Here is a 26095-nt window from a genome sequence, read left to right on the forward strand (position 1 = left end):
TAAGTTGTTAGAAAAAAGCATTTATTATTAATGACAAGCTTCAATACTGAGGAGATTAAGTCATGGACATAAGAAAACTGTATCCTCTTAAAGCATTTCTTGAATATAGAAGAATGCAAGAAGCATTTTCTTATAACAGTAGGTCTTGAATACTTATTTATTAGATAAATCTTTACTGGTTTGACCTGTACACTGATTTAGAGAAGAGAGTGCACAACACATCTGAAGTGTTTGCAGATACATATTTCTGTCAGAGAGGTCCCCAGTTCCCCAACAGCTGTCCTGTTGCTGTGATACCAGAATCAAGAATCAGAATCAGAACACTATATTGACCTCATAGGGAAATTGTTGCTATAACATATTCTAGTTGTTCTAAGTTGATTTTGATAATCAGCCCTGGTAATAATTAATCATTTCACATTAGTTATAATTTTCCAATTTCCAGAAATGTGGTATCTCAAAACCAAGATTTGTATTTTAATTGAACTGAAATGAATTTAAATGAATAGAAATGTGTGCAAGTGCCCCTTCACGGTGCACTGATTAACAATTTACTGATTGTTACTAAAGTTACAAATTAGACTCTGAAAAGTACTTTAACACGTACTTAAATAAACACGCGCTCAAACAGCAGTACTATGTAAGTCTAGTTTCAGTATCTTTTCTATTAGCTCACAGGCTTCAAATATAAAACTGTATTTTGTAAATTGCTTCTCTTGTATTGACATCAACAGAGCATACACCTACAGTATAATGAGGAGACTTCCCATGCTGGAGATGTCTGCTGTACCACTGATAAATGTACCATAAAATTTTAAAGAAAAGTCATTCAGTAGAAAGAATTATGTAAAACTTCAATACATGTAGTGCATTTGATGAAAGTCTCACGTTTCACTTCTCCCGCCTTCGGTCTCACGCAACAGCTTCATACTTCATCATATTACAGCTCCATTTCCCAGTTCCTGAAGAAGCCTTTTGCAACCAAAGCCTCTCTAAAAGTGACTGTCAGTGACTTGATGGTGACATCTGTCACAGTTACCTCCTCTGGACCCAAAACTGGCCTCCATTCCTCACACTCTGGAGACACTGTCATTTCCTCTGAACCAGTTATTGGACTCCAACCCTCTGTCTCCACATTACCTTAGAGAGAGAGAGAGAGAGAGAGAGAGAGAGAGAGAGAGAGAGAGAGAGAGAGAGAGAGAGAGAGAGAGAGAGAGAGAGAGAGAGAGAGAGAGAGAGAGAGAGAGAGAGAGTGTTGGGGCCTATGAAATGCTTTACAGGGAATTCTTGCATTAGTAGCAGGCAAGGTAGCAGCTTCATACAAAGTGTGGGGACAGTTCACATGAAGTCTCACCTGAATATAAAATCTGTCTGTGATCAAATATGCAGCTACAATACAGTGAAAATGAAATCAGTGTGGCAGGGGAAAAAACTATTTTCTATAAGTTATTGTTGATGATTCAATTTGCTGGTGCAAAATAAGGTGAAGTACAGTACAGTTAGATAAATCTGTAAAACGCCAACTACACAAATTGCCATTGCACATTGCTCAGATGGAAATATTAAAGCCATTTTGAGTGGTTTACTCTAATGGTACATTGTTACTATGGCTTATGTAGCTATTTCACTGAAGAATAACAATATTGTATTAGATCAACACAATATTTATATCTATTCTCTGACTAAAACATACTCACTGTTTATAGTGACCCTGTCAGTCTCTTGCGGTCTTATAACCTCCTCTTCAAAGTTGTCATCCTTGTCCAATTCCTCCCAGTCCTCTACTAATGTTCCTTTGAGGTTTCTCTTTTTTCTCTTGTGATGAACTAATTGACGATATACGACACTTTCCTTTGAGCAGAATTGCTGTGATGCATGTCCATCATGTGGTTCGAGGGGGTGTGTAAGGGACAGGTGCAGATGTCCTGGAGACTTCTCTGCTGCTTTGTGTGAACTGCGAAGATCCATCGAATAAATTCCCTTTGGGCAGAGATTAAAAGTAAGAAATACTAATACAACATTTCTGAATGCTAAGATGTTGAAGCTAAGTAAATAAGAAGAGATGTAATGGTAGGACATACTGGGAATTACCTGCACAAAAAGTCTTTTTGGTTTAGGTCCTCTCTTACGCCAACCCACGGCCCTGTCTTTGTGCTCTCTATTGCAAAATGGATTTGATATTTGAGAAGCATAATTTAACTAGCGGTAAATCAAGAGAGTGCAGTATTTATTAGTTAGTATATTGCTTCCTGAATTTGAACAAAGCTCACTTCTCCTCATATGCTAGAACAAGCCGAGGATCCAGGATATGCTCCTCAGGTTCCCATGTGCTATACCTGCAAATCGGGCATTTATTTATTGTTTTAAACATTGACAGTTGTTAAAAAACGTGATTCAAATAAGAGAACATGGTTTTAAAATACAGTGTGAAGCAATTACAAACTTGAGAAAACATACTTTGGGGGCCACCCTTTCCATTTGAGCAAATATTCCACATGGCCCTGAAAAAACAAACACACAATAATAATAATTATAATAATAATAATAATAATAATAATAATAATAATAATAATAATAATTTTAGCAAAAGTCCCTCCAGTTGGCATTACGTAATGATTTGTGACGTATAAGGAAACACAGAAGGGACGACCCCAGAAGCTCCCATCTAATTACACTGTAGTCAAAACACGGTGACGCGCATACCGGGAGCTGGGGGCAGATTTAGGGTTAATGTGCACAGAGACAGTCATTGAGTCGCTCTTTTAAAGTGACTCGGACTGGCTGCATTGGACATGTGCATTCCTATCTGACTTCAATGTTTTTAAATCCCTCGATCAGGTTAAGAGAGTGTCCGTGCGCGCGCATCGCATCCCAGCTCGAGCTCCGTCATTACTATTAAAACTGCGCAGTATCATATCAACACATAAAAGCATGTGTGTAAAGACAGAGAAAGTAGGCCACCGCGGCAGTAACACTTCCAGGAGTAATTCAGTGACAGCATTTCGTCTAACTTCAGCTGAGTTCTCGCTGTTTGAAGATACTGCGTAGCAGGTTGTGTCACTCTCGAGCCCGGCGGTGGAAACATTTGGTTCAAATCACAAACTGGTTTTCTACCATGCTGCACGCATTTGTTGTTCTTCCTTGCATGCTCCACGAAAGTGCGCTGGTAGAGCGATCGGCGCGGCTCCACGCCCTCTTTAAGCGTGGTATCATGTTAATGATGTAAACACTGAGCTGCTTCAAATCCTCACATCGCACACATGAAGCGGACACTTCTGCACTACAACCAAATCTACAACACGTACTGAAGCCCACCCTCAGCTTTCACTTACCTTCCGTACTCTTTTCTTGATGATCGATTCCACGGCAAACACTTGCTCCCCGATAGCTGACAGTTCCATTGGATTATTTGCGCTTTAATTATATTTTAATAAATAAACACCGGGGATGTTTAATATCTACTTGGAAACGCGCGTTGCTCGTGATAGTGGGTTTATATCCAGTCGGAATCGGCTTTTTCCTGCTTTTGTTCTCACCGCAGATTTTCTTTGGCTTCAGTTTTTGAACGCTTTTCAGCGTCCCATTTCCTCGTACTAGATCTTTCTGTGCGCACAGTGACTTTTAAAATCTGCGACACATCTGCATGGCCCAGCGCGCCCCCACGCGCACAGACCTGCGCTATCAGCTTGGAAAGCCAAAAGTGCCAAAACCAATCATTCGTTCGTTCGTTCGTTCATTCGTGCATATATTTATTCGCTCATTTATTTTCAGTAGAATCAAGTCAGTCATGTGCACGAGGCATAAACACACTGGGATACACATGAGTACACCGCAGGGAACCATGCACACACATTTACACATGCATTCACCTAGTGGGAATTTAGCAGTCACTTCACCTGCAAAGAAGGAAACCGGAGAACCCAGAGGAAATCCAGACACAGGAAAATGCACAACTCAGCCCAAGACCATAACTCTTGCTCAGGATGAAACTGAAGACCCTGGCACCCTGAGGCAGAAACACTGTGCCACCCTGTGTTCTCTAGTCTCTTTAGAGAACTCCTAACCAAATGTAAATAATATTTATGCACAAGAGGCCCCATTTGAGCTGCTATTGGATAAGCATTCTTCTCCCCTGATTTTATGTTTTACTTTCATTATGTCATTAGTCATCAGTCCAGATTAAATGGCTACAGAAATAATGAATTTACAAAAAGTAGTCTTGATTTGATTTGTGTTTTCTGGTTCTCAGGAAAAAAGAAAATGAAAATCTGCAGAATGTTTATATGAGAAACAAAAATAAAATATTACATATATTATTATAATAAACAGTTTACATTGTACAAGCAAGTGCATATGAGGTGTGTAAAATCGTTGTTATATTTTGTAAGGGATAGACAGGACTGGATGTTCATATGATTAACTCATTATCCATGAACTTTCTCCTGCACTCAGTTATTATTATAATCTGTTGTATTTGTGCTCACACTAAGAATCTCAGTAATCACTTTGCCTCAGAGCCTTTCCCAGGAACTCTTGATATAAGGCAGGGTTTTACAGCAAAGAAAACACACACACTTAAGGACATAAACTATTTCCTACAGCATTTAACAGTCACTGTCATATATTAGTAGTTATTTTTACCTGTATTTACCAACGCACCAATTAGATATTTAGTTTCCTCTCTGCCAAAGGGATCTCAGTTTCATGTTGAGCTTTGCTTATTGTCTATGTATACCGTACAAAAGTTCCTCAAATTTGATTTGATGTTAGTGAAGCAAAATGTCAATTATGTAAAAAATAATATTTATAAAAAAACATTTTTACAGGTAGATCCCATCTTTATATTTTGTAATTATTGTAATAAATAGCATGTTCTTTTGATTATTTTAGTTTGGACTTGCTACTTGTTAGTTGACCCTACATCAGCTCTGTTGTGTTTCCACTGTTTCCAAAACCAACCAGCCACCTGTTTTATACATTTTAATACACTATACACACTTTATACTTTACTAGTGCAAGGACTACCGTAATTTCCGGACTATTAAGCGCACCCATATATAAGCCGCACCCACTGAATTTGACAAAGATTTTATTTTCAACATAAAAAAGCCACACCTGTGTGGCCGCAGGTGTCTACATTGAAAGTAATAACCTTTACACAGGCTTTAATGAAAGACAGTGACTGTTACACCGTGTAACGGGTGAAATATGTTGTGGCTCCTTTAAGAGCAGAGCAGCATTTTGGAAATAGCCTGCCGCCACATTTTTCCCAGTATTACTGCATGTATGCAAGACCGAGGAATATGTCCTTATTATTTTCTGATGCTCATTTCTAAGTTTCTTTGACTAACCCATAACGCTGTTGCCACGAGTTTTGGAAACCGGTCTGTACTTATATGATTTCTGTTGCAACTGGAGTTAGCGAGCTATCCCATGACCCAGACTCGCTACAACGGCTTGTATCTAAACAGTAGCCGACCAAGAAAGTCATTGTTCACCGTCTTCCTCCTTCCTTTCACAACAATTTCTCTCGGGAGTTCATCTTTTGGCATCGTCGTGTGTTTAAAAATTACCACCAGTGGAAGTTTTTTCTCCCGCTGCCGTGCAGCTCAGAACACAGGTGAAGTGCGTTTTTTTGTTTCCGTTCAGAAATTTCATTGGTCTAATGTTATGTCACTCTGTTTATGGCTTGAAGCTTGTGAAACCGGGAAAAACCCAGGAAAAATAAATATATTAGCCGCTTCGTTGTTTAAGCCGCGGGGTTCAAAACGTGGGAAAGAACTAGCGGCTTATAGTCCGAAAAATACGGTAGTTACACATAGTTGTCACATGTAAGAGCTTGTGGTAAGCAAAATGTAAATGGGGAAAGTGATTTGAGACTTCATTATAGTGAACAGTATATTTTTTCAATTGTTACACCAACTGGAATAATTTGACCAAAACTGTAAACAAAGAGTCATATTTTGCAAACACAAATGAATCGTCTAAGCACTCTTACATCAAGCTTACAACACAGTATAAAAATGCATTACAAATATAATATGGAAAAAATAACTGACCACATCAGTCTATATAACTTCCTAAAAAGAAAATACATTTTCAGCTGCTATACTGTTTAATTACAAAAGACATGCAAAATCATGTGTAGGTTCATTTTCAGATTACAAATCCTGGCCTCCTTTCACACATAAAATAATACATATAGCCCACAGGCCTGTGTGTATGAAAAATGTTTTGTAAGACTTTTGGCCTTCCACATCTCAGACTTAGTTTGTATCCTTGCAAAACATACATTAGTAGGTCAATCTAAGTTTTTCCTGGCAGTGTCAAAAAGATGCACAAGCCAATTGTATAGTTACATAAACCACATCAGCAGATATGCAAGCAGCAAATCTTTTACATACAAAGCCATTTTATTGATGTCACAATACATCTGATTATACATAAAGTGCCATTACAAGCATTTGCATGGAAAACAATGGCATGATCACGTTGTGACTACATCTTCCCTAAAAGGGACATGAGGGAACAGGATTGTCATGGCAAGAAATCAAAAACACTTCTACAGTTTAACAAAGCACCCTGTGTATGTAAATGTGGAATGTCCCTCTCATACAACAGTAATATTCTTCAGAATATTTATGGGCTTGGCCTAGCGAGGTTTCCAGAATGCAAAAAAAAAAAAAAAAAATCTTGCTTCTATACCTAGATTACTAAATAAAATTGGAGTGTGCAGTTTTTAAGAAAACCTGAGGTGTACATTTAAATTTCCCTTTCGAATAATGTGATAAACAGACCCCCACTCCCCACCCCTGCACAATGAACAGGATACAAAGACTTGAACAAATTACTGCTATACTGCATAATTGGCTTAATTACTTAACCAACACAAAAGACAACCAACAACAAAAACACCACTCTCATCCTTTTAAATACCTCCCACAAAACTATTAACTATTTAACTCCAGCACATAAAGAAGGAAATATTTTTTCTCTTTCTGACCTTTTCTGTAAGTTATGATAAAATAATTCTTAATATCTCTTGAAAATACAGCACAGAATAGTTGGCAATGTGACTTGGAAATGCTATTTTACTATCCATATAGGTTTTAACTGTATCTGTGCGAAGGAAAAAGTTGTAACTATTGTGGGATGCATGGCCGTAGTGCAAGACAGAAAGTAGCAGTTTTCCTACATGAAATTAACATGAAAAATCCAGTTATTACTTTGCCACACTGTGCTGCTTAGATGCTTCCTATCCATTACATGCACCACACACCGATTACCATTATGTAAGGATGCTTCATGTTTCTTTTGTATGCATAAGAGGACATAAGGGGAATCACATGAAGAGCAAAGAAGGGACTGTGTAACATATACAGATATATATAGCGTAATGAATTTTGAATATCTTTAAAACAGTATGAAAAAACAAAACAAAAGGCAGACATAAAAAAAGCATTGCCAAATTCCAAATGTCAAAAGTCTTATAGGCAAAAGAACAGTATAGTGTGTGTTGGTGACATCCCTGTGTTAATATACTTTGCTGTTTTAGTCTGTGTCCAGCATTTTGTGTGTTGTTTTTTTTGTGTAAACAAAATGTCTTGCCAGTGTGCTTTTGTGACTCATTGAGTACGACTCCATATGCTCTTATATATTCCCTGATTGAATCTTACATTCCCTCCTGAGCACGAGCTGAACAATCCATGAAAACTATCAGAAGTTATCAGTCCTCCAGGTCTGATGGACCTCCACCTCCTCCAGCACAACCAACAGCAGTTCACAGTTCTTTCCTCGAAGCTGGTGACGCAAGAACTTCCTGAAACATCATCAAAAAATAATGTTGCAACATGATTTCCAGCCAGTTGGACATATAAGCTGAGAAACAAAACTAAAACTTTTTTTTTAGCTGTGGGACTTAAAAACAATTCTGCACCGTTACAAAACTGCCTAGCTCACTCAATATGAAGTGTTGTCCCTTACTTCTATTACACCACTATTTTATTTGACTGTGCTAAAACTTTTACATGGGCAATAATAATGCTGCAAATATACTGATGTTCTTCTCCTGCATTTACTTTACAATGCACTTCTCGCCAATATTATGGATTTGTTATAGTGTTGCAACTAAAAAAACACCTACAACCTATACTCCTTGAAATATACCAGATAAATTAAATATAATTACAAACACTTGTTTAATCATTTTAGGTTGTTTCAGATTACCTGAGCTCATCAGCTGTTCCAATGGGATGGGGATTGCGTAGTTTTGAGTCCAAGTTATAGTAGACTCCGCCCACCTCCCTCACTCCAATCCAATGCTGACGTTTTAGTGGCAGACGCAGAGGACCCCAACGAAGGTTGGACGGCACATTTAAAATGAAGCCCGTCACGTTTGGCAGTGCAATACTGCTTACATCTCTAAGATAAAGAAAGAATTCCACACAATGACCTAAAGACGCAGACGAGTAGCAAACTGCGCAATAAATTTGATCTCAGACAAAACAAGTACCTTCTTTTGTCCCACCAAACAGCTTCATACCCATGAGTCTGTAAAGCAGCCATGATGACATTTACATCATAGTTGCCGTTACCTAGCATGCTTTTCTTGTGAGGGGTTACCAATGTGCTCGGGGACAGCCTGAAATGTATGACAAAGAACTGTCAAGAAGGACATCATCATGATACATATTTGTGATTCTGCCTGATAACAGAATGTAAACTGTTCTTGCACCTGTTTGGTGGTGTATTAAACAGTGATCTCATAACAGGTATGTTAACCCTAAGTATCCGTCAAGGCAATCGAGGCAAGGTATATAAAGATTGATCACCTGGATTAAAAACAGTGCAAGATAGAAAATTCACAAACCTCTGGTAGATTTCTTGAAGTGCCTCTCGACTAAAGGCAGCACCATCCTGGAAGACATTATTTAGTGCATGCAGAGCACATAACTCTCTGTGTTGCTTCTCATGGTAGATGGCAGGAGGTTGTTGAGGAGGAGAGACAACTCTGGCATTTAAAGCTTCATACGATTCAGTGGTACATCCATCTCCAGCAGCTTCACCTTTCTGCTTGCTCACCTTCCATGGCATACAGCCTAACTCCTGAAAACTACCTACCCCCCTCCCCTTACCAGAACACGGTGTGCTCCCCATCCCTGATGCTCTGCTACTCGGTCACTGTTGTCATTTCTATGACAACCACTCAGACGCTTGTGGTGAATGGCAAGGGGAGGGGAAGGTGGCTACAATGAGAAAACTGAAGCCAGTTCAACGTATGATTGATGATAAAGTATCAGCAGACAACCAAACTGTAAAATGTTCGTGAAATCAGCTTTGGCATCTCCTTTCAGTGTTCGAGACCTGGATCTCGCATGTAGACGTGCTGAAGACCCAAGTGTTCTCTAACACAAAGCAGTTCTTTCCATTTTTAGCTCTGATCAGATGGTGCAAAACATCCAGGAGAACACACACTCGGGCGACCAAGTGAAACTCCTGAACTCGTGGCAGTCATGTAGATCTCACGTGTATGACTTCATGAAAAAGAAATAAAGATTAAGCATTTGTTGAAACAATTTCAAGATCAAGTCCTACAGCTGAATGGCAAGAAAGCAACATATAATATTCCATTTAAACCTCTTTCTTTCCTACTGTAGGAAACAGAATGTTGTTCTCTATAAAGATTGATTTATTGCAGTCCATTTAAACAGTTCATGTCTGGTTACAGGGTTAACCTTCTCTACTTTGGATAGAGTGGCCCAAAACTTCCTGCATACCTGGCAGGAAAAAAGGAAGAAAGCTCTTTTAAAACTTCAGACATTCAGGAACTAATCAATCCAGGATTTTAACTGGGACTGTCACGGATTATAGTGACTGTCTAAAACATCCATCCCTCTCTAATCATTTTGCCATAGCGTTACTCCAGCTAGCTTACATGCTACACGTTTGATTTTATTTATTGCATAAAACGGCAAAAAAAAAAAGAAAACCACTTAATGAATTCTCCTCACCGCACATCGCATTCGGTACACAACAGCGTAGACCCGGAGCTTTCCGCCTGCTCCCAACCTGACGTTTTAATCTCTTTTCCTGAGGTTGTTTATTTCTTTGTTTCTCGCACTTTTCCTTATAGCGCTCTACTCCAACCTGAGCATGCGCGAGACGTCATTGGCTTTCTCCTGCTTGCTCCGCCCTACGTCATCAGCACCTTGTAAACTGTAGCCCCGCCCCCGCAAAGTTTGACTTTAAAATCCGAATCTCTCCAAATTCTTCATAGAAATAATTTGTATTTATCCATTTTAGACAAATATGGTGCAAATTAACGTTAGACCCCATGTAAAATAAGGGAAAAAGAACCAGTCACTAAAACTGCTTTGTAAAGTTCATTTTGAACAACCTGTAATCTATAAAAAAAATTGTCAATACACCATTTTGCATTCAATTTTATTGAAAGATTTTAGACTTGTATTCGGATTTTAATGTGTTAACAGATTGAATAAAAAAACGTAATGCTATAAGTGAGTACACACCTGACCCTGGTTAATAAAGTATAAAAAGTCAAGCTGTATTAGAATTAGTCATTTATCTTCATATGTTCCTTGCCTGAAACAATAATACTGAATCATACTCTAGTTTTAACACAAGCCAAACTGCATTTAATGTCTCTTGACGTCAAGTCGTGATCTATATAAATTGTCATAACGTATTGGAAACCTTCTTAAGCATCATCCACAATGGCAAACTCTAAATTTAGCATCAGCCCCCATCCACTAATCCTTTTACATGCATGGTTTTGTATTGTAAAAAGAAAGCCGTGAATCTGGAGAAAAGAGGTGAACACTGGGAGAACATGCAAAACTCTGCCTAAATACTAATCCAATTTGATATTGTAACGTATTGAATTATAAATAGAGACAATTTTCCTGAAGAAGAAAAACAGTTCAAAAAAGTTTTAATCGAAATGGTTTTAAGGTTTATTTTTTTGTTTTTGTTTTACAAAGCGCTTAAAAAACAACTCAACATTAAGTGATGCTTAAATTGCTGTAGAAGCATTTATAGTATAGTAAAACTGCTCTTTATTAAACACACTTTAACTTTATTATATATCAGGTTTTAGCACCAGGCACTGTATCTTATAAATCTTAAGCTGTTTCCTGTCTGAATTTATGTAGAGAGCTGTGCAGTCAGAGCGTCTATGAGCTCCTGTTTCTTGGTGCCTGTGGTTCGTACATTGAATTGTTTGCAGGCATCTTTTAGCACAGGTACTGTCAGCTTGCCCAAAGTTCCATTAGAAACATGGGCTCGCAGCTCATCTTCTGAAATCTCAACTTTTGGCTTCTTTTCAGCACCATCCCCAGCCGCAGCTGTTAAAAAAAAACAGAAGCATGTCTTCGGCAGCTGTAACAGTGACTGGTAAAGCTAAAGCACTTCAAAAAAATGTGTTAATTCAAGACCCCCTGACCTGTTTTGCGTTTGGCTGAGGGTTTGCCTTCAGGGTTGTAGTCCGATGGATAGACCAAATCTTTGAATTCTTGTACTAAAGGACCAAGCCGATCATCCATCATTTTCATTTTAGGCACTGGTGATAAAAAAAAAAAAAAAAAAAAAAGGATGGCAAAAAGTTGATATGTACACTTGATAAAAAAGCAGGAAGCACACAGTTGTACTGGATGTCTTTTTTGTTTCATCATTACAATTTTCCTTCACTGGCCTCAACCACACTGAAACCTTTTAGGATGAACTGGAACTTTGATTTTATCCCAGACTTTCTCACCTATCATCAGTGCCCACTTCACTATTCAATACCCATGTGCTCTTGTGGTTGAATGGACAAACCCCCCAAAGTCAGCGACTTCATTTGTAATGGGATGTTAAAAAACACATGGTCATGATGTTCAGATGTCAACGAACATTTGGCCATAGGTTATACAGCAGGAGTCAAGTAATTCATGGTAACATGTCAATGACCCGAACATGGTTATAACTTAAAGGAAATAAAAACTCTTACTTGTAAAGTCCTCAATGGCTTCGGGTGCCATAAGGTCTAAAGCTAGGGCTTCCAGATTCCTATAATGCTGTTGCAGGACTGGATTTTCAAATGCATCACTCCTGTATACATAAAATAAAAAAATTTCTGTCATTTTCATTTGTACACATTACCTGAAATGGCAAAAATAAAAACAATACCTGTATTTAAAACGAAGTTTGTGCACAATTTCTTTCATTTTGTCAACTTGCTCATCGGAGGCTGTTGGACACTCAGGCAAATCCAGGGTGCGTATATCATCCGCATAGGGTAAGAAAATAGCATGAAAGCCTGTGTGATAAAATACATGTTTTTAGGTTTCATATCTTGACAGTTCTACAGATTTACAATAAAGATAATACAATAAAAGTACATATTCATTATAGTGAATATTTTACTATAACACAACAGGTGGTACCTGGAGGTGCAGCTTGAACATGACTGTCATCCAGCACTTCTCTCTGTGGTAACAATGCCACAAAGCGAGGTGGAGTGTTACGGCGCGCAGTGAATTTGCACAATGCAAACACATTTCTTTCACTGCATCTTTTCAGCAGAGCTGTGAATACACAGGAACTCCCTGGAAGAGTATTATGAATAATGCGTTTTGAGAGATAAAAGACTTGCCATCATGCTAAAAAACAAGCATTCGGGTTTAAATCAAAACTGTACAGGAGAAAAAAATCTAATAAAACCTTGCCTATGACTTGCTCCTCCTCAGGATATATGAACAATGCAGGCCGCATATGATGGTGTAATTTCAAACGATCCATTGGCTTAAACCCAATCAGAACCAGACCTGGATCATCACATTTTTTTATCTCATCCACTTCATCCTTTTCCATTACAATTTGCTTGTTTCCATAAACCTTAATAAAACAAAGAGAACATGTACATTATTCACTGTATATATGCTTACATATATATCACATGCTGTAAATATGCTACATATTTATCTGCACTATTGCTACTTTTTGCACTTCTGGTAGATGCCAAACTGAATTTCGTTGCTGTGTACCTGTACAATGCAATGACAAAGATCGATCGATCGATCAAATCAAATCGATCTATTAAAGCTTGTTACTATGGGTTTATGCGGAACAGATGAATAAAAAAATAAATAACAAAAACTTTGTACAGTTACCTGGGCTCTCTTGGTATCACTGGGCAGAAGCAGGCTTCCATTCTGGGTGTGGAAGAGACGAGTCTTGGTGTGAACTGGCTCGTTGGTATCTCTGTACAACTTTACAGAAGAAGGTTTTGTGGCTGTTCTGACCAAAACATACACACCGACTGCCACATTCATATCATTCCCCAGAGAAAAAGTCATTCTAAGAGGGGAAAAAAAGGGGGTGTAAAACATTATTGCACAGGAAATTTAGCAAAGGAAGCAGAGTTTGGGGAATATATAGGCTGTATATAGCTTCGGCTTTCATTTGCAATCAGCCTCATGTATCTGTTATTGTATAAATTACTTAAAAAATCATAAGCTTAAGCTTTTTATTTTATGTTGAATGTTAAAATGTTGATGGTGGCTACAGAATGAAAATAACCATTTAAATATTAATACTTTTTGACCATTTTACTTCATTGTCATTTGTTTCGAAGAACAGCGATGAACAATAATCAAACTGCAAACATTTTAGGGTTTTTTTTTTAATCCAAACTTTCTAACTACTTAAGCGTATTCACTTACCTACTCTGAGCTCTCTTTGGCATCTCTCGAGCACTGACCCGCTTCTGTAATTCCTCAAGTTTCCCACTAGGTTCACACTGCAGTCCAAGCTCACTCTCATCCTGCGGTGGGCTTACGATGTCACAGAAGAACAGGGAAACATCAAACCCCCCTGGCTTGAAAAGGTGCATTAAGTCTATAACCACTCCTGAGGGAAGAGAGAAACATTGATATCAGGATCAGGTTAAACAACAGCTATACAAGCTTTCCACAGGTTAACAGTTTGCATTTTCACCTGTCTCTTTAAGATCATCAGCTTTAGTACAGGCCTGTCTGTCTCGAGTTCTTTCTCCTCCATGAGGGTTATCTCTGCAGGTGAAAATCATGAGACGCTTGTGAGACAGCCGTAGCTTAATGTCACTATATAAGTTTGAACAGCACCACAAAGCATCTCCGAGTGACGTTTCTCCACTGCCCATGATCTCTGCAGCCAACCTAGACCCTTTATCACCTCTCAGGTTATCGATATCCTGCACACGCCGAGCACCTGAGAGAACAATCAGGTTGGTTATAAATGGACAACTCTGACAACAATATACAACCACGAAGTCTGTTGCCTACCAGGAGAATCCAGATCATGGTAAATGTAGACATTTTTGAAAGAGTTTCTGGGGTTCTTGCTCTTCTTAGTTCCATAAAACACCAATGCAACCAGGTCTCTGTCACTACTTATGATTTTATTGTTGTACACACTGCGCACACACTAAAAGAAAAAAGACAAATATAAATCGGTGGTGTAAAACTGTCCCCGGCCATCACTCTTTTCTTAATCAGGAGTTTTATGTTTGCATACCTGCATTGTCATGTCAAAGTTAGATGATTCACCATCTTCACCCTTAACGAACATCTCTTTAGAGGCATCCACTAGAAACACCAGGCTGTCACGCCCACTGCTCTTGTATTCTCCTAGTAGAAAAATTAACAGAACATATTGCACATTAAAAAGCTTTCGAAAAAAGTACATTCGCGTTGCTTATACATTCTGGTTGATGAGGTGTAGTTGATAAGGTGTAGTTGATAAGGTGTAGTAAGGACAGAGGTGCACACCAGCAAGTTCTTCTTCTTCCTCAACTTCCTCGTCATCGTTACGGTAGTCTGACCAATCAGCCATCCTTTTCTTTCACTCAATATAACCTAAGTAGGACTTCACCTAAATGTTTATAAAACCCAGACTTTCCTTGTTGCTAGAAATGTAGGGTGATACTGATGGTCTTAGCAGCAGAAAAAAAGACCGCGCAAGATGCGTGGTCCAAAAGAATACAATTTGAGTGACAGTGCAATAATCCAATCAAAATAGAGACAGGATCACTCCCACCAATCAAAGTGCTGGAGGGCGTGGTCTGTGCAGGCGGAAGTGTTTGGAATAAACAGAAATATAAATCTAACCAAACTAACGCAGAAATATTTACCTTAAATAAGAATAATCTCTTAAATATACACAAACTAATAATAATAATAATAATAATAATAAATTACATTTGTTAGACACATTAATAAGTAAAAATATTGCACGAAATGTCTCCTTTAGGAACTATTGTGTGTCATATTGCCATCTAGTGGTGTGGAATACGTGAACGAGTCAATTTCTATTTCCTGATGTAAATAGCTCAGTCATCTTCTTGTGTTGTAGTTCGATTCTTCTGCTTTATAGTATTGTGACCAATTCAGTGTAGTTTTAAACCGTTTTAGTTAGGAACTATATTCCTAGTGGTGCTGAATGATGGGGGAGACCTACAATGTGAAGCTCTATGTTTATGACCTGTCAAAGGGACTTGCTCGTCAGCTGAGTCCTTTGCTCTTGGGTGAGTAACTTGTGATTTCCAGCAAGATTCTCGCTAAAGTCTATGAGTTAGCAGGGGAACAAATATTCTTTACTTATTAAGCCATTGATCAAATCAAACATTTATTTTTGATTGACAGGTAAACAACTCGAAGGAGTTTGGTAAGTATTCGAATGTCATATTTGAATTTTCCTTTGATCTTGCTCCTAATTGAAATAAAAAAAATAGTTGTGGCATAAAATCCATGACTGAAACATGTGCTATTTAAACCTAGGCACACATCAGTGGTAATCCATGGAGCAGAGTATTTCTTTGGGGGACAGGGTATAACAAACTGCCCACCGGTAAGACCTGTTTAATACTCTTCAGTGCTGTTTCTTGTTTGTTTTTACAGAAATATGAAGGAGTTAGTTATCCGATCAGTAGGCAACACAGCTAGAATGCAACAGCATACCAAAAGAGCTGAGTCATGTTTTGTGAAGGACATGAGCAGTCGTGTATTGTTCATTGTTTCAGGGTGCTACACTGTTAGGAGAGCCTGATGCCATAGTGGATTTGGGAAACACAGAAGTTCCCAAAGACTTATATACAGAATATCTTTCATCTCTGCAAGAGTCCACATACAGGTAAATTCATTCACTTTTCCTTTTCATAGCATGCTCCACATGATGAATAAGCACAATCAGAAGCAAATTACACACACACACACACACACACACACACACACACACACACACACACACACATATATATATATATATATATATATATATATATATATATATAATATGTATATGTGTGTGTGTATATATATATATATATATATATATATATATATATATATATATATATATAGTGTGTGTATGTATATATATATATATATATATATATATATATATATATATATATATATATATATATATATAAACACATGATCATTGTTTTTACAGACCAGAGATGTACCACCTTTTCGAACACAACTGCAACACTTTCAGCAGTGAAATGGCACAGTTTTTAACAGGAAGAAAAATTCCATCATATATTACTGACCTGCCATCTGATGTGCTTTCCACGTAAGTCTTTAATGCAGACCTTTATTACAGGGAATGACAATAAGCATAGTTCAAGCTAATGACTTAATAATAGTGTTGAAACACTTTCTTATTGTGTATGCCAGAAAGTCTGCCAACCTGAAACAATCAATTTAACAAGAGTTTACCTGCTTTCCACAGGCCTTTTGGACAAACACTGCGTCCTCTGATTGAATCCATCACCATTGCCCCGCCTACAGACAACTCTTTCCATGGACACTATGGACAGAGGTAGACACTGTTGTAAGGAACAGTGGCATGGTCATTCAAATTCAGAAAATGACAATTTAACAAAGCTCAATATATCAGCAAATATATAACAATATATGATCACATTATCTGCTACATTTAAATACAGGGAATATGGTTTTGGCAAAACAGACTTATGTAGCTAACAAATTAGGAATTCTCAGAGTCACATATTTGTCTCAAAGTACATTTAATATAAACTGCTAAGTTCAGGAAGCAACAGATCAGTTCAACAAGATCTATTTAACAACAGATGATTAATTGAGTTTTTAAGGCTTATTAAACACAGTAATAAAACAGATAATTGAATAATTGATCTGACTAATAAATACTTCCAATAAAACTCTCTCTTCAGGATCTTGATTTCTGCAGACATTGGCTCATAGCCATAAACCACTAGCTTGCAAATATTTACAAAACAAGCTTTGACTGCAGTGATCACATTTCATTAAGGTCTAAATAATAATAATAAGTTTGATTTGTAATGCTTAAATATGTTAATGTTTATAGAAATAACAGTTGAATAATACTTCTGCTGTTAGGGCCTGTTATGTATTTCTCTTGGATATCAAATGTCTGCCTTTGTGTTGCGTTTTATTCGATCTGCAGTAACATCTGAAAGTCACACGAGCTTGAGCAATGTGATTCCAAAATTCATGTGGAGGAAGTGATTCTGGCTTCATGACTACTGTTGCCTTTTTAATCTTTTCTGAATGTTTTTGACACTTGACTGAGTGTATGACATCGTGTATGATACAGTGTCTGAAACCAAAAGACTATTTACTATTACCTAATATATGTGATAAAAAAAACCCATGCAATTTATGTGCTGATTTTTTAGACTGTAAGCTTTAGGAAATCAAATGTTTATATATCTATCATTTTAATGCATTGGTTTATAGATAGATAGATAGATAGATAGACAGACAGACAGACATACAGACAGACAGACAGACAGACAGACATTTAAAGAATTTAATAAAATGATTAACATTTAATAATAGTAAAAAAGTCTGTAGAATGTGCTATTTGGAAAGCGGGACTACTTTTAAACTGACACCAAATATCACAGTACACAAACAGGGAACTTACATTATTTATGATCTTTTTTGGTAGGTGGGAAAGCATGTTACATCATAGACACACTCATTTCTCAAATTGTCTCCTGATCAAAATCAATGAAAGTTATCTTCATTTACTTGTCACTCATCTGTATGTCCCAATTGTTGTAAGGCACATATGCTATGAATTCAGTTGATTTATTGCAGCCTTTCCACTTTGTTTTGTTATTTTCTCTGGAATAATTGTACATTTACAGTCTGTAAAAAAAAAAAAATAGATTTACTGATGAATTCTCAACTTTGTGACTTTTTAAAAATTCTACAAGTGTTCTTTCATTAGCACTACTGTTTCGTTTATGTGTTGGTGCTTCTGGTAAAGTGTTTTATAGGTTTATGACAGAATGACAGAATACAAAAAATGTTTTTTAACATATACAGCTTTTAACTTCATATTTTACATCTATGTTGGATTCTACATGTAAACTTGTTGGCAGTGACTTAATGGCTTCTTTATTTAGTGTATACTTGAATTTACTTTGGTTGACCTATTATAGGTAGTCGTCGACTTACAACCTATGCAACTTAAGACCATTCGACTTTACGACCACCATCGCTAGCCGCGGCGTACGTTATTTTTTTACAAACTACCGGCATAATTTTACAGTACGTGTGAAAATTTCATCGTGTTACGAGTGTCGTACGCCGAATAAATCGTGTTACGACCCATTTGTCGGTCCCATTTGTGGTCGTAAGTCGACGACTACCTGTAACTGATTTATTGGTTACGGTTTTTGTCAAATTGGTGTAATTTTGTATCTCAAGTAAAAGTAAAGGATAACTGTTTTTATTTTTAATAATTATTGGAAAGCAAAATGTTATATAGCTGTAATAGAACTTCCTTTTTGTTTAACACAAGAACTTTCCTTGAACAAAAGGTGAATGTGACTAGGTGTAAAATAACCGTTTGTAAGACTTGGATCCTTGTAGTGCAGTAATAAAAATGGCCACTAAGTGGCAGAAGTACCGCATAATTTTGAGGTAAAACAAGCCAAACAGGCATCACCGTCTGTATATATTTATTTTACATTTCCACTGTAATGAATATTATTTTAATTATGTAATTGTAAAATATCTGCTATAACCTGCAATAAAAATATTTGCTCTAACGTGTTTCGTATAATATAAAAATGTACATTACACAATTTACAGAAGGATAAAGAAGAAAAACCAGGGAAAAATCATACTACTGCCGTCACTTGTCCACTTAGAAGAAAGGATCACTGAAAATCACAGCAATGTTTTCTGTTTAATTATCCTATAGCAAAATATTTTCATCCTTGTAGGCCAGGTCTTGTTGAGGATAGCACACACGCACAGGGCACAAAAGCTGGGTAAATAGTTTGAGAAGTAATTATGTAAATTATGTTTTACGGTTTTCAAAGTCATAAGATCTCAACCCATTTAAATAGCTAATGGAAACTTTGTCTGCCTCTTCAGTGTAGGTCTATAGATTAAAAGCATGTTCCAGCAGTCACTTGCAGGTTTTTCTTATACTTCAAGGTGCTTCCTGTTTGTACCAGGGGAGAGGTTTTCTCATACACGACATGAGGGAAAAATATGAATATGAATATGAAAATATGAGTAAACACAGTTCAGAATCCTGTAGAGACTCAACTGTAAAGCCATTTCATATCTAAATGTGCTAGTAGCAGAGATTTTGTCTCTAAACTGTCAGAATCTGTTCTTTTATTCAGAACAGCAAATTAATAATAATTTCGGTTCTGTGGTATGTGATTTATTTTGAGAATATAAAAAACCTTGCAAATTAAATGTCAAATTCTAATTTTATTTGTCACATACACATTTATACAGAGTACGACATGTAGTGGAATGCTTTTGTCTAACATAAACATTAAGTATAAAGTCTATGTATATTAAAAGTATGGTATAACAAAAAATTATGAAAAAAAGGTTAATAATAATATATAATATAATATATTTTTATACACACCCTAGGGGTAGTCCCCCCCACCCCCCCAAATAAAAAGAAAGAAAAAAACCCCAAACTAATTATATACAGCTTAGGTCTTGTCACTGAGCAGTTATGCAAGGTATGCCATTGAGAGTATAGTTTCTCAGAGGTATTTGTTATGTAAGCTGATAGTCATCTGCATTTTGTGTGATAGAGTAGTGAGGATGGAGCCTGGTAAATATGTGGACATGTTTCATGACCATGCAGAAGAAACAATTACTCATATAGAATATGAATGATAGAAAATGATGATCCCTGGCCACAGAGGAATTTAAAGAGGTGTCTCAGTACAGATAAAATGATAATTGTTTTGTGAAAGTTTTTTTTCCTTTCAAAAATGTATATAACACATTTACAGTATATGAAAAGGAGGAGAAAACAAATTTGAATCTGGAGTCTAGTGCTGCAATTTCACAGTAACAATAATGTTCAGTAACAATAATAAATGGGATTGAACTGTTGATAAATTGTTTAATCACTAGAAGTATATTTTATGGTTTATAGGTAATAGAAGTGGTACCAAGACATTCTTTATATATTAGCTCACTTATATATACTTTATATAGTATTATTAGTTCCATTTAAATCCTCACAGAATTTTTTCTGTTCCTCCGAAGTGAAGTTCAACTGTAAATCTTTTTCTTCCTAAACTCTCTGTGTGGAATTTCCATTGGCAGATCCATTTGCTCTAGAATTTAATCTTATTTCCTTTTTTTATCCACAGCAATACTCATACACACTCGTGTTCTTTCACTACAATCTTGGCAAACACTGCCTTCATGCTACTCGGTTTGTGCACAGAGGCATTGAACTGCTGGAAGACGTAAGGGCCTCTGAAGGCAAATTACAGTGATGGGGAAATTGTATAGGCACAGCATTCACAGACTCTATACAATAATGTGCTTCCAGTGTTGTGGCAAAGGTTTGAGAAGTTATTTATGGGTGTGATGGTCAGGCATTCACTAAATTATAGGCATGCATTTCATTATAAAACATTAAGGTTGAAAAAAATAACTATATATAAAATTTAAATGATGAATAAATTAGGCAAGTATTAATGTCTCTCTCTCTTTTGACACACACACACACAATACAAAAGATTAAGCTGAGCATCAAGGGATGCCTATTGCATGATGGGTATGTGCACAAATTAAAAGCTCATACATGTTATTAATAAATATGCTACTAACTAACTAACTAACTAACTCATTTTTGAAAACTATTACTATAGAACTGTGATACTCTAAACACCAGTTTGTATCTTTCGCAACACATTAGTTTGACAGTGTGACAGGCAGTACTGCTAGTTATGTAAAAAAAAGTAATACAAGCCACTGTGAAGCAGACCAACATTTAGAGTGGAACCTAAACAAATGCCTTTTCCCTGAGGGCTTCTGTTTGTGGGACCAGTCAATATTATGGGTTCTATTTTGTTTGGAGAATGAGTGATTAAAAAAAATGGAAAGCCATGAGTTTTCTCAGTGGATCAATGCATTTCCAGACCAGCTCACAATAATAATGAAATCAATACAGTGAACGTCCGGTCATTTGCATGTCTCTTCAGTCGGTAAAGGTCACGCTTGACAGACAGGCCCCTCAGGTACCAGGCTGACTTTTCTGTTTGTGATACCGCTATAGCAATACAAGCAACTCACAGAGTGTTTGAAAATATCATCAAAGGATGTTGCTCTGAGTGTTCACTTCCTTCCTCTCATCTTAAATTCACTTCTCTGCTACTGTACAGATATACCGTATTCCATGTTGTATGCTTAGTCACTTTCTCTATTCACTTTATTTTGTTGCACTTTACTGCTTTTAATTTTTTATGTCATTTTCATGACTCCTCTTATGTTCTGTTAATGAAAAGTTCTCAAAGTTCTGTCTGCTTTTTTTGTAGTAATGTCCACTTTTACAAAACAGAATTGCTTTGAATTGATACGAACAATCAATGGCACTCAATAATAGTATTGTGATTTTGCCTTTCTGGCAATTGGTTAATCAGTTAAATAAAAAATGTAATCAAATGTCAGATGTATTCCTTCTTCTCCTATTTTCATTTCAACATCTGTGTTTCTGCCTTTGTGGCTTATAGAAAAGTAGGGTAAGGTGGAAGAGAGAGTTTGTGTCTGTGTGTGTGTGTGTGTGTGTGTGTGTGTGTGTGTGTGTGTGTGTGTGTGAGAGAGAGAGAGAGAGAGAGAGAGAGGATATAAAACTCTTTCACACCCTTGTGTAAATGATAGGCTTTTTTTGTGATGTACCAAACGAAATGAAGATAAACTATGTCAAATCATTTTCCATATTCAAATTGGAAATCATAATTTAATGATTTTACATGATTTATCTTGGTTTTTAAAGGTGTGTAGACTTTTATTTCCACTGTATCTATAAGTTGTATTTCATATTACCTATGCATGTGATGAAGCAAGATACAGTCAGATACATAGCACTGCTAAACCTATTAATATTTTTTGTTACACTAAATATTGTGTTACGTAGTCATTTAGTGCTTAAAGGTGTATACACTAATGGCAGTCTTTCTTATATGCCTGGAAACCACCATAATCAGCCGTCTTCCATGCCTCTTCAAATTTTTGCTTCAGTTTAAAAACAAGAAAAGGAATCCACTGAGGGTTTTATCTCATCCTCAACACACATTTTAACCAGAGAAACAACTTTAACATCATTGATTAACATTCAGCCTGACCTTTTAACCGAATTTTAGACAGGAATGACGTCTTGTTGCATTCCACAGTGCCTTTAGAATGTAGATGATTATCTGAGCTCATCATGTTATCAGGTTTATCACTTTATATTTACATTTGAATTAAAAATAATGTAAAACCCAAAGATCTGATTCATCACATTCACCAGATAGTTTTGATTTATTTTGTATAATGCTGAGATTATAAGTGACCAATAAATAATACACATGCCACATAACACCTTAAAATCTAAAACTTTGTAGCCACATTGCAAATGTCTTGCAGAAAGCATCTCTTTCCACTGCATAACTAATCTGTTTATTGAACCCCTCCTTTTTGAAATGTAACTAGGTGTGGTATATCCACCCGCAATAGGCAATTAATCTTTCTTTCGGCTTCTCCCGTTAGGGGTCGCCACAGCGGATCATCCGTATGTTTGATTTGGCACATGTTTTTACGCTGGATGCCCTTCCTAACGCAACCCTCCCCATTTATCTGGGCACTAAGGCTTGTGCAACCCTAGTGACTGGGGTTGGTTCCCTGACCGGGGATCGAACCTGGGCCACAGCGTTGAGAGCGCCACATCCTAACCACTAGACCACAATTACTGTAGCTTATTCCTTTCACTTAGTTGTAACCTCTCTCTCTTATTATTAGTGTGTGCATTCTTACACACTAATAATAAAAATATATCCAGGAATGGAAGGTCATGGTAAGCAGAGATGACCAATAATCCTGTTATCATTTGAAATAGATGTTTAAAATACAAAACCATTTTGTATTTGCTGGGTGCAGAAAATTGTTGTAACTTTTGCAATTTTCTAAACATAAAAAATATGTAGTATTTATGTAGTTTTTGAGAGCAGAAATACATACATCTTACTGTACAGTATTATACCAGTTGTAAATATATGAATATACCGTAAGTGTTGTGTTCACCGGTGGTAGTGGTGTGGTTGTCATTTGTGTTGGGTGTGGGTTTCTTCCCTGTTTTTTGTCATGCAGTTTGGGAATTGTTTTGTCTTTTTTTGGGGAGGGGAGGGGTCCACCCTGAAGTTTATCCTGGTGCTGTACTGTATATATTCCAATATACCTACGTTTTTAAGATACCCCAGTGTTTGTGTTTCATTCTTTATCATTCATAATACCAGATACACCCACATCCACCTTATATGCCTTTAATCATGCTGTGCGGCCCAACTCTAGACTGGGACATAAGAACTCTTCAAAAGCTAGCAAGTTATCTAATAGAAGGAAAAAGCTTCTATGATGATTTAACTTTGTAATTTATCTTGTGCAAACTAGAGAAGAGTATTGATGATTTTTAACTACTTTTGGTTTCTCGTGGTAGTCTAAGTTTAATAACCGATGAATTGTGGTACTTAAAATAAACTAGATTAGATTAACTTTAATCATTTAGATCATCTATCTATCATTTAGCATCTAACCAGAAGTACAAATAACTATATATCTGACTATACTAAATAGCTACACTGCAGATGGCTTCCTAAAGTTTATTTACCACATGCAAATATTAGTCCCCTCCAAAATTCAAAAGAAGAGTGGAGCATTTTGATGATTATAGTGGGTGACCTGCTTGGTGCCATCAAGGAATATGCAACCAAATATTAAGTATTATTTACTTTAATCTGTTCCTATAACTTTATTAAACAAAAAGAAAGATTCTACTTCCAAAGGTACCATGATGTAAGATGTTTATCACATCTACATGTAAATATAAGGAAATAAAATCTAACAATGTGATCTATAGTTAAATATTAATATTTTACTCTCAAACCCAAATGTCTTCAGTATATTGTACAAACAATAGAATAGGCCTTATCCATAAAATGCCTTCGGCAGGAAGTGTATAATGAGAGAAAAAGGCATAAACGTTCTCAGAAATATTTGTGAACTGTTAATTTTACCACAATAAACTTTAATTCTGGGAACCATAAACAGAAAAGGGCACAAAAGCCTTTGAACCATTTACTTGTACTTTACTTCTAAACAATTTCCACACATCTCTGCTATAGCCTTTATATTTATTTACTTTACATATGTTTACACATTAGCACAGTAGCACAGTAGCACAATTGCTACTATTTGCACTTTTGGTAGATGCCAAACTGCATTTTATTGCTGTGTACCTATACTATGCAATGACAATAAAGTTGTATCTATCATAAAAAAATTATAGCTCAATCACAAGTATCTACCTATACATAAATGGATAATGTTAAGATAAAATTTAATTTCAATCTGCATATATAAAAAAATGGTAAGAAATTGGTCTAGAATTTAGCCCAATAAGGTTTTCAAATTGCATCTGTAAAATATTGACTTTCACAGTCTATGACTATTTTACATGTATCAGATAAAAATCCATTAGTCTCAAATTGACATTAAGTCTAATAGCTTTGGTCAGACCTTTGGTCAGACAGTTGTAATAATTTATGCAAATTAGATACATTGTTATTTAGTGTGTATATATATATATATATATATATATATATATATATATATATATATATATATATATATATATATATACAGTTTCGTTTGCAAGACAGTGTAAACATATGTAAAGTAAATCTGTTTTTGTTGTGTTTGTTTATGGCAAATTAACTTGCCTTCTCTGCTACATTAACTTACAATTTGCACTGTAAGGTGCTTGATCATCTCATCCATGATGTTCCTGTTCTTGATATGTAAAGATTTTTAACTTTCATATCTCTTGGATGGATTAGGGATAATATAGGCAATTCTAAAATAATATTCAGTTTAATATGCAAGAAGCAGACAGTTGAAGGTAAAATACCAATATTAGGCAATAGATATGCATGTTTACTGACTCAGTTACAGTGTATTTAATTCACATATGACCAGAGGTGGCAAAAGTAAACACATCCTTCACTTAAGTAGAAGTACAGATTGAAATATTAATCATTAATCTGCATTAAATTGCATTAATCGTGCGTTAATAAAAAACTAGTGTTGTAAAAATGTATTTGCATAATTTTTACAGTCCTAATAAATATATTAATACAAAACAAATTTCCAATTTTGTTATCTTATGAATGTATCCAGGCTAAAAAACTACCATATATAACACAAGCAGAGAAAAGATGATGGTGATCAGGTGATCAGGGATGTCTCTGTTCTCAGTCATGTTTACATCACTGACTCCCTCTGTCTCATCCATGCTTGCCCCAGACATCTTGTTGCCTTTTGCCCTGCACATTGTTAGCTTCATAAACTAACCTACATCTGTGGTGTGTGATAACCAATGGCAGGAAATAGGTTGATGGGATAAAAACAGCACACAGTGAGAAGAAAAAATGTCAAATAGATGACAACTACAAAAAAACAAACCTGTTTTAAAAATGTAAGAAGTAGAAAGTACAGATATTTGTGTA

General features: G+C 36.3%; 4 protein-coding genes across 5 annotated transcripts; 1 reads left to right on the forward strand and 3 right to left on the reverse strand.

The window, feature by feature from the left end:
- cbx7b (chromobox homolog 7b) lies at positions 1–3656 on the reverse strand. The gene is made up of 6 exons (XM_046854712.1): positions 3333–3656; positions 2458–2501; positions 2271–2336; positions 2092–2158; positions 1698–1980; positions 1–1140 (listed from the first exon to the last, which is right to left on the reverse strand). Exons 1-6 carry the CDS (start codon positions 3399–3401, stop codon positions 941–943), a joined length of 729 nt encoding a protein of 242 aa, XP_046710668.1. The 5' UTR covers positions 3402–3656; the 3' UTR covers positions 1–940.
- A 2738-nt stretch (positions 3657–6394) lies between these two features.
- On the reverse strand, positions 6395–10166 carry josd1 (Josephin domain containing 1). Of its 2 annotated transcripts, none has more exons than XM_046854896.1 (5): positions 10011–10166; positions 8870–9533; positions 8513–8641; positions 8227–8421; positions 6395–7819 (listed from the first exon to the last, which is right to left on the reverse strand). In XM_046854896.1, the coding sequence occupies exons 2-5, from the start codon at positions 9154–9156 to the stop codon at positions 7717–7719; spliced, it is 714 nt and encodes a 237-aa protein (XP_046710852.1). In that variant the 5' UTR covers positions 9157–9533; positions 10011–10166; the 3' UTR covers positions 6395–7716. The 2 variants fall into 2 exon arrangements, with proteins under 2 accessions (XP_046710852.1, XP_046710853.1); XM_046854897.1 differs by lacking the exon at positions 10011–10166 and adding an exon at positions 9637–10004.
- Positions 10167–10949: 783 nt separating this feature from the next.
- xrcc6 (X-ray repair complementing defective repair in Chinese hamster cells 6) lies at positions 10950–15025 on the reverse strand. The gene is made up of 12 exons (XM_046852895.1): positions 14808–15025; positions 14554–14666; positions 14322–14463; positions 13996–14247; positions 13722–13908; positions 13170–13356; positions 12726–12894; positions 12444–12605; positions 12187–12316; positions 12008–12108; positions 11462–11578; positions 10950–11363 (listed from the first exon to the last, which is right to left on the reverse strand). Exons 1-12 carry the CDS (start codon positions 14869–14871, stop codon positions 11164–11166), a joined length of 1824 nt encoding a protein of 607 aa, XP_046708851.1. The 5' UTR covers positions 14872–15025; the 3' UTR covers positions 10950–11163.
- A 285-nt stretch (positions 15026–15310) lies between these two features.
- On the forward strand, positions 15311–19108 carry desi1b (desumoylating isopeptidase 1b). Its single transcript, XM_046854906.1, has 6 exons — positions 15311–15562; positions 15681–15702; positions 15816–15885; positions 16058–16167; positions 16492–16614; positions 16774–19108. Exons 1-6 carry the CDS (start codon positions 15478–15480, stop codon positions 16865–16867), a joined length of 504 nt encoding a protein of 167 aa, XP_046710862.1. The 5' UTR covers positions 15311–15477; the 3' UTR covers positions 16868–19108.
- The last annotated feature ends 6987 nt before the right edge of the window (positions 19109–26095 follow it).

Source organism: Silurus meridionalis, chromosome 7 (assembly GCF_014805685.1).
Source record: "Silurus meridionalis isolate SWU-2019-XX chromosome 7, ASM1480568v1, whole genome shotgun sequence".
In the NCBI taxonomy this organism is placed as follows: domain Eukaryota; kingdom Metazoa; phylum Chordata; class Actinopteri; order Siluriformes; family Siluridae; genus Silurus; species Silurus meridionalis.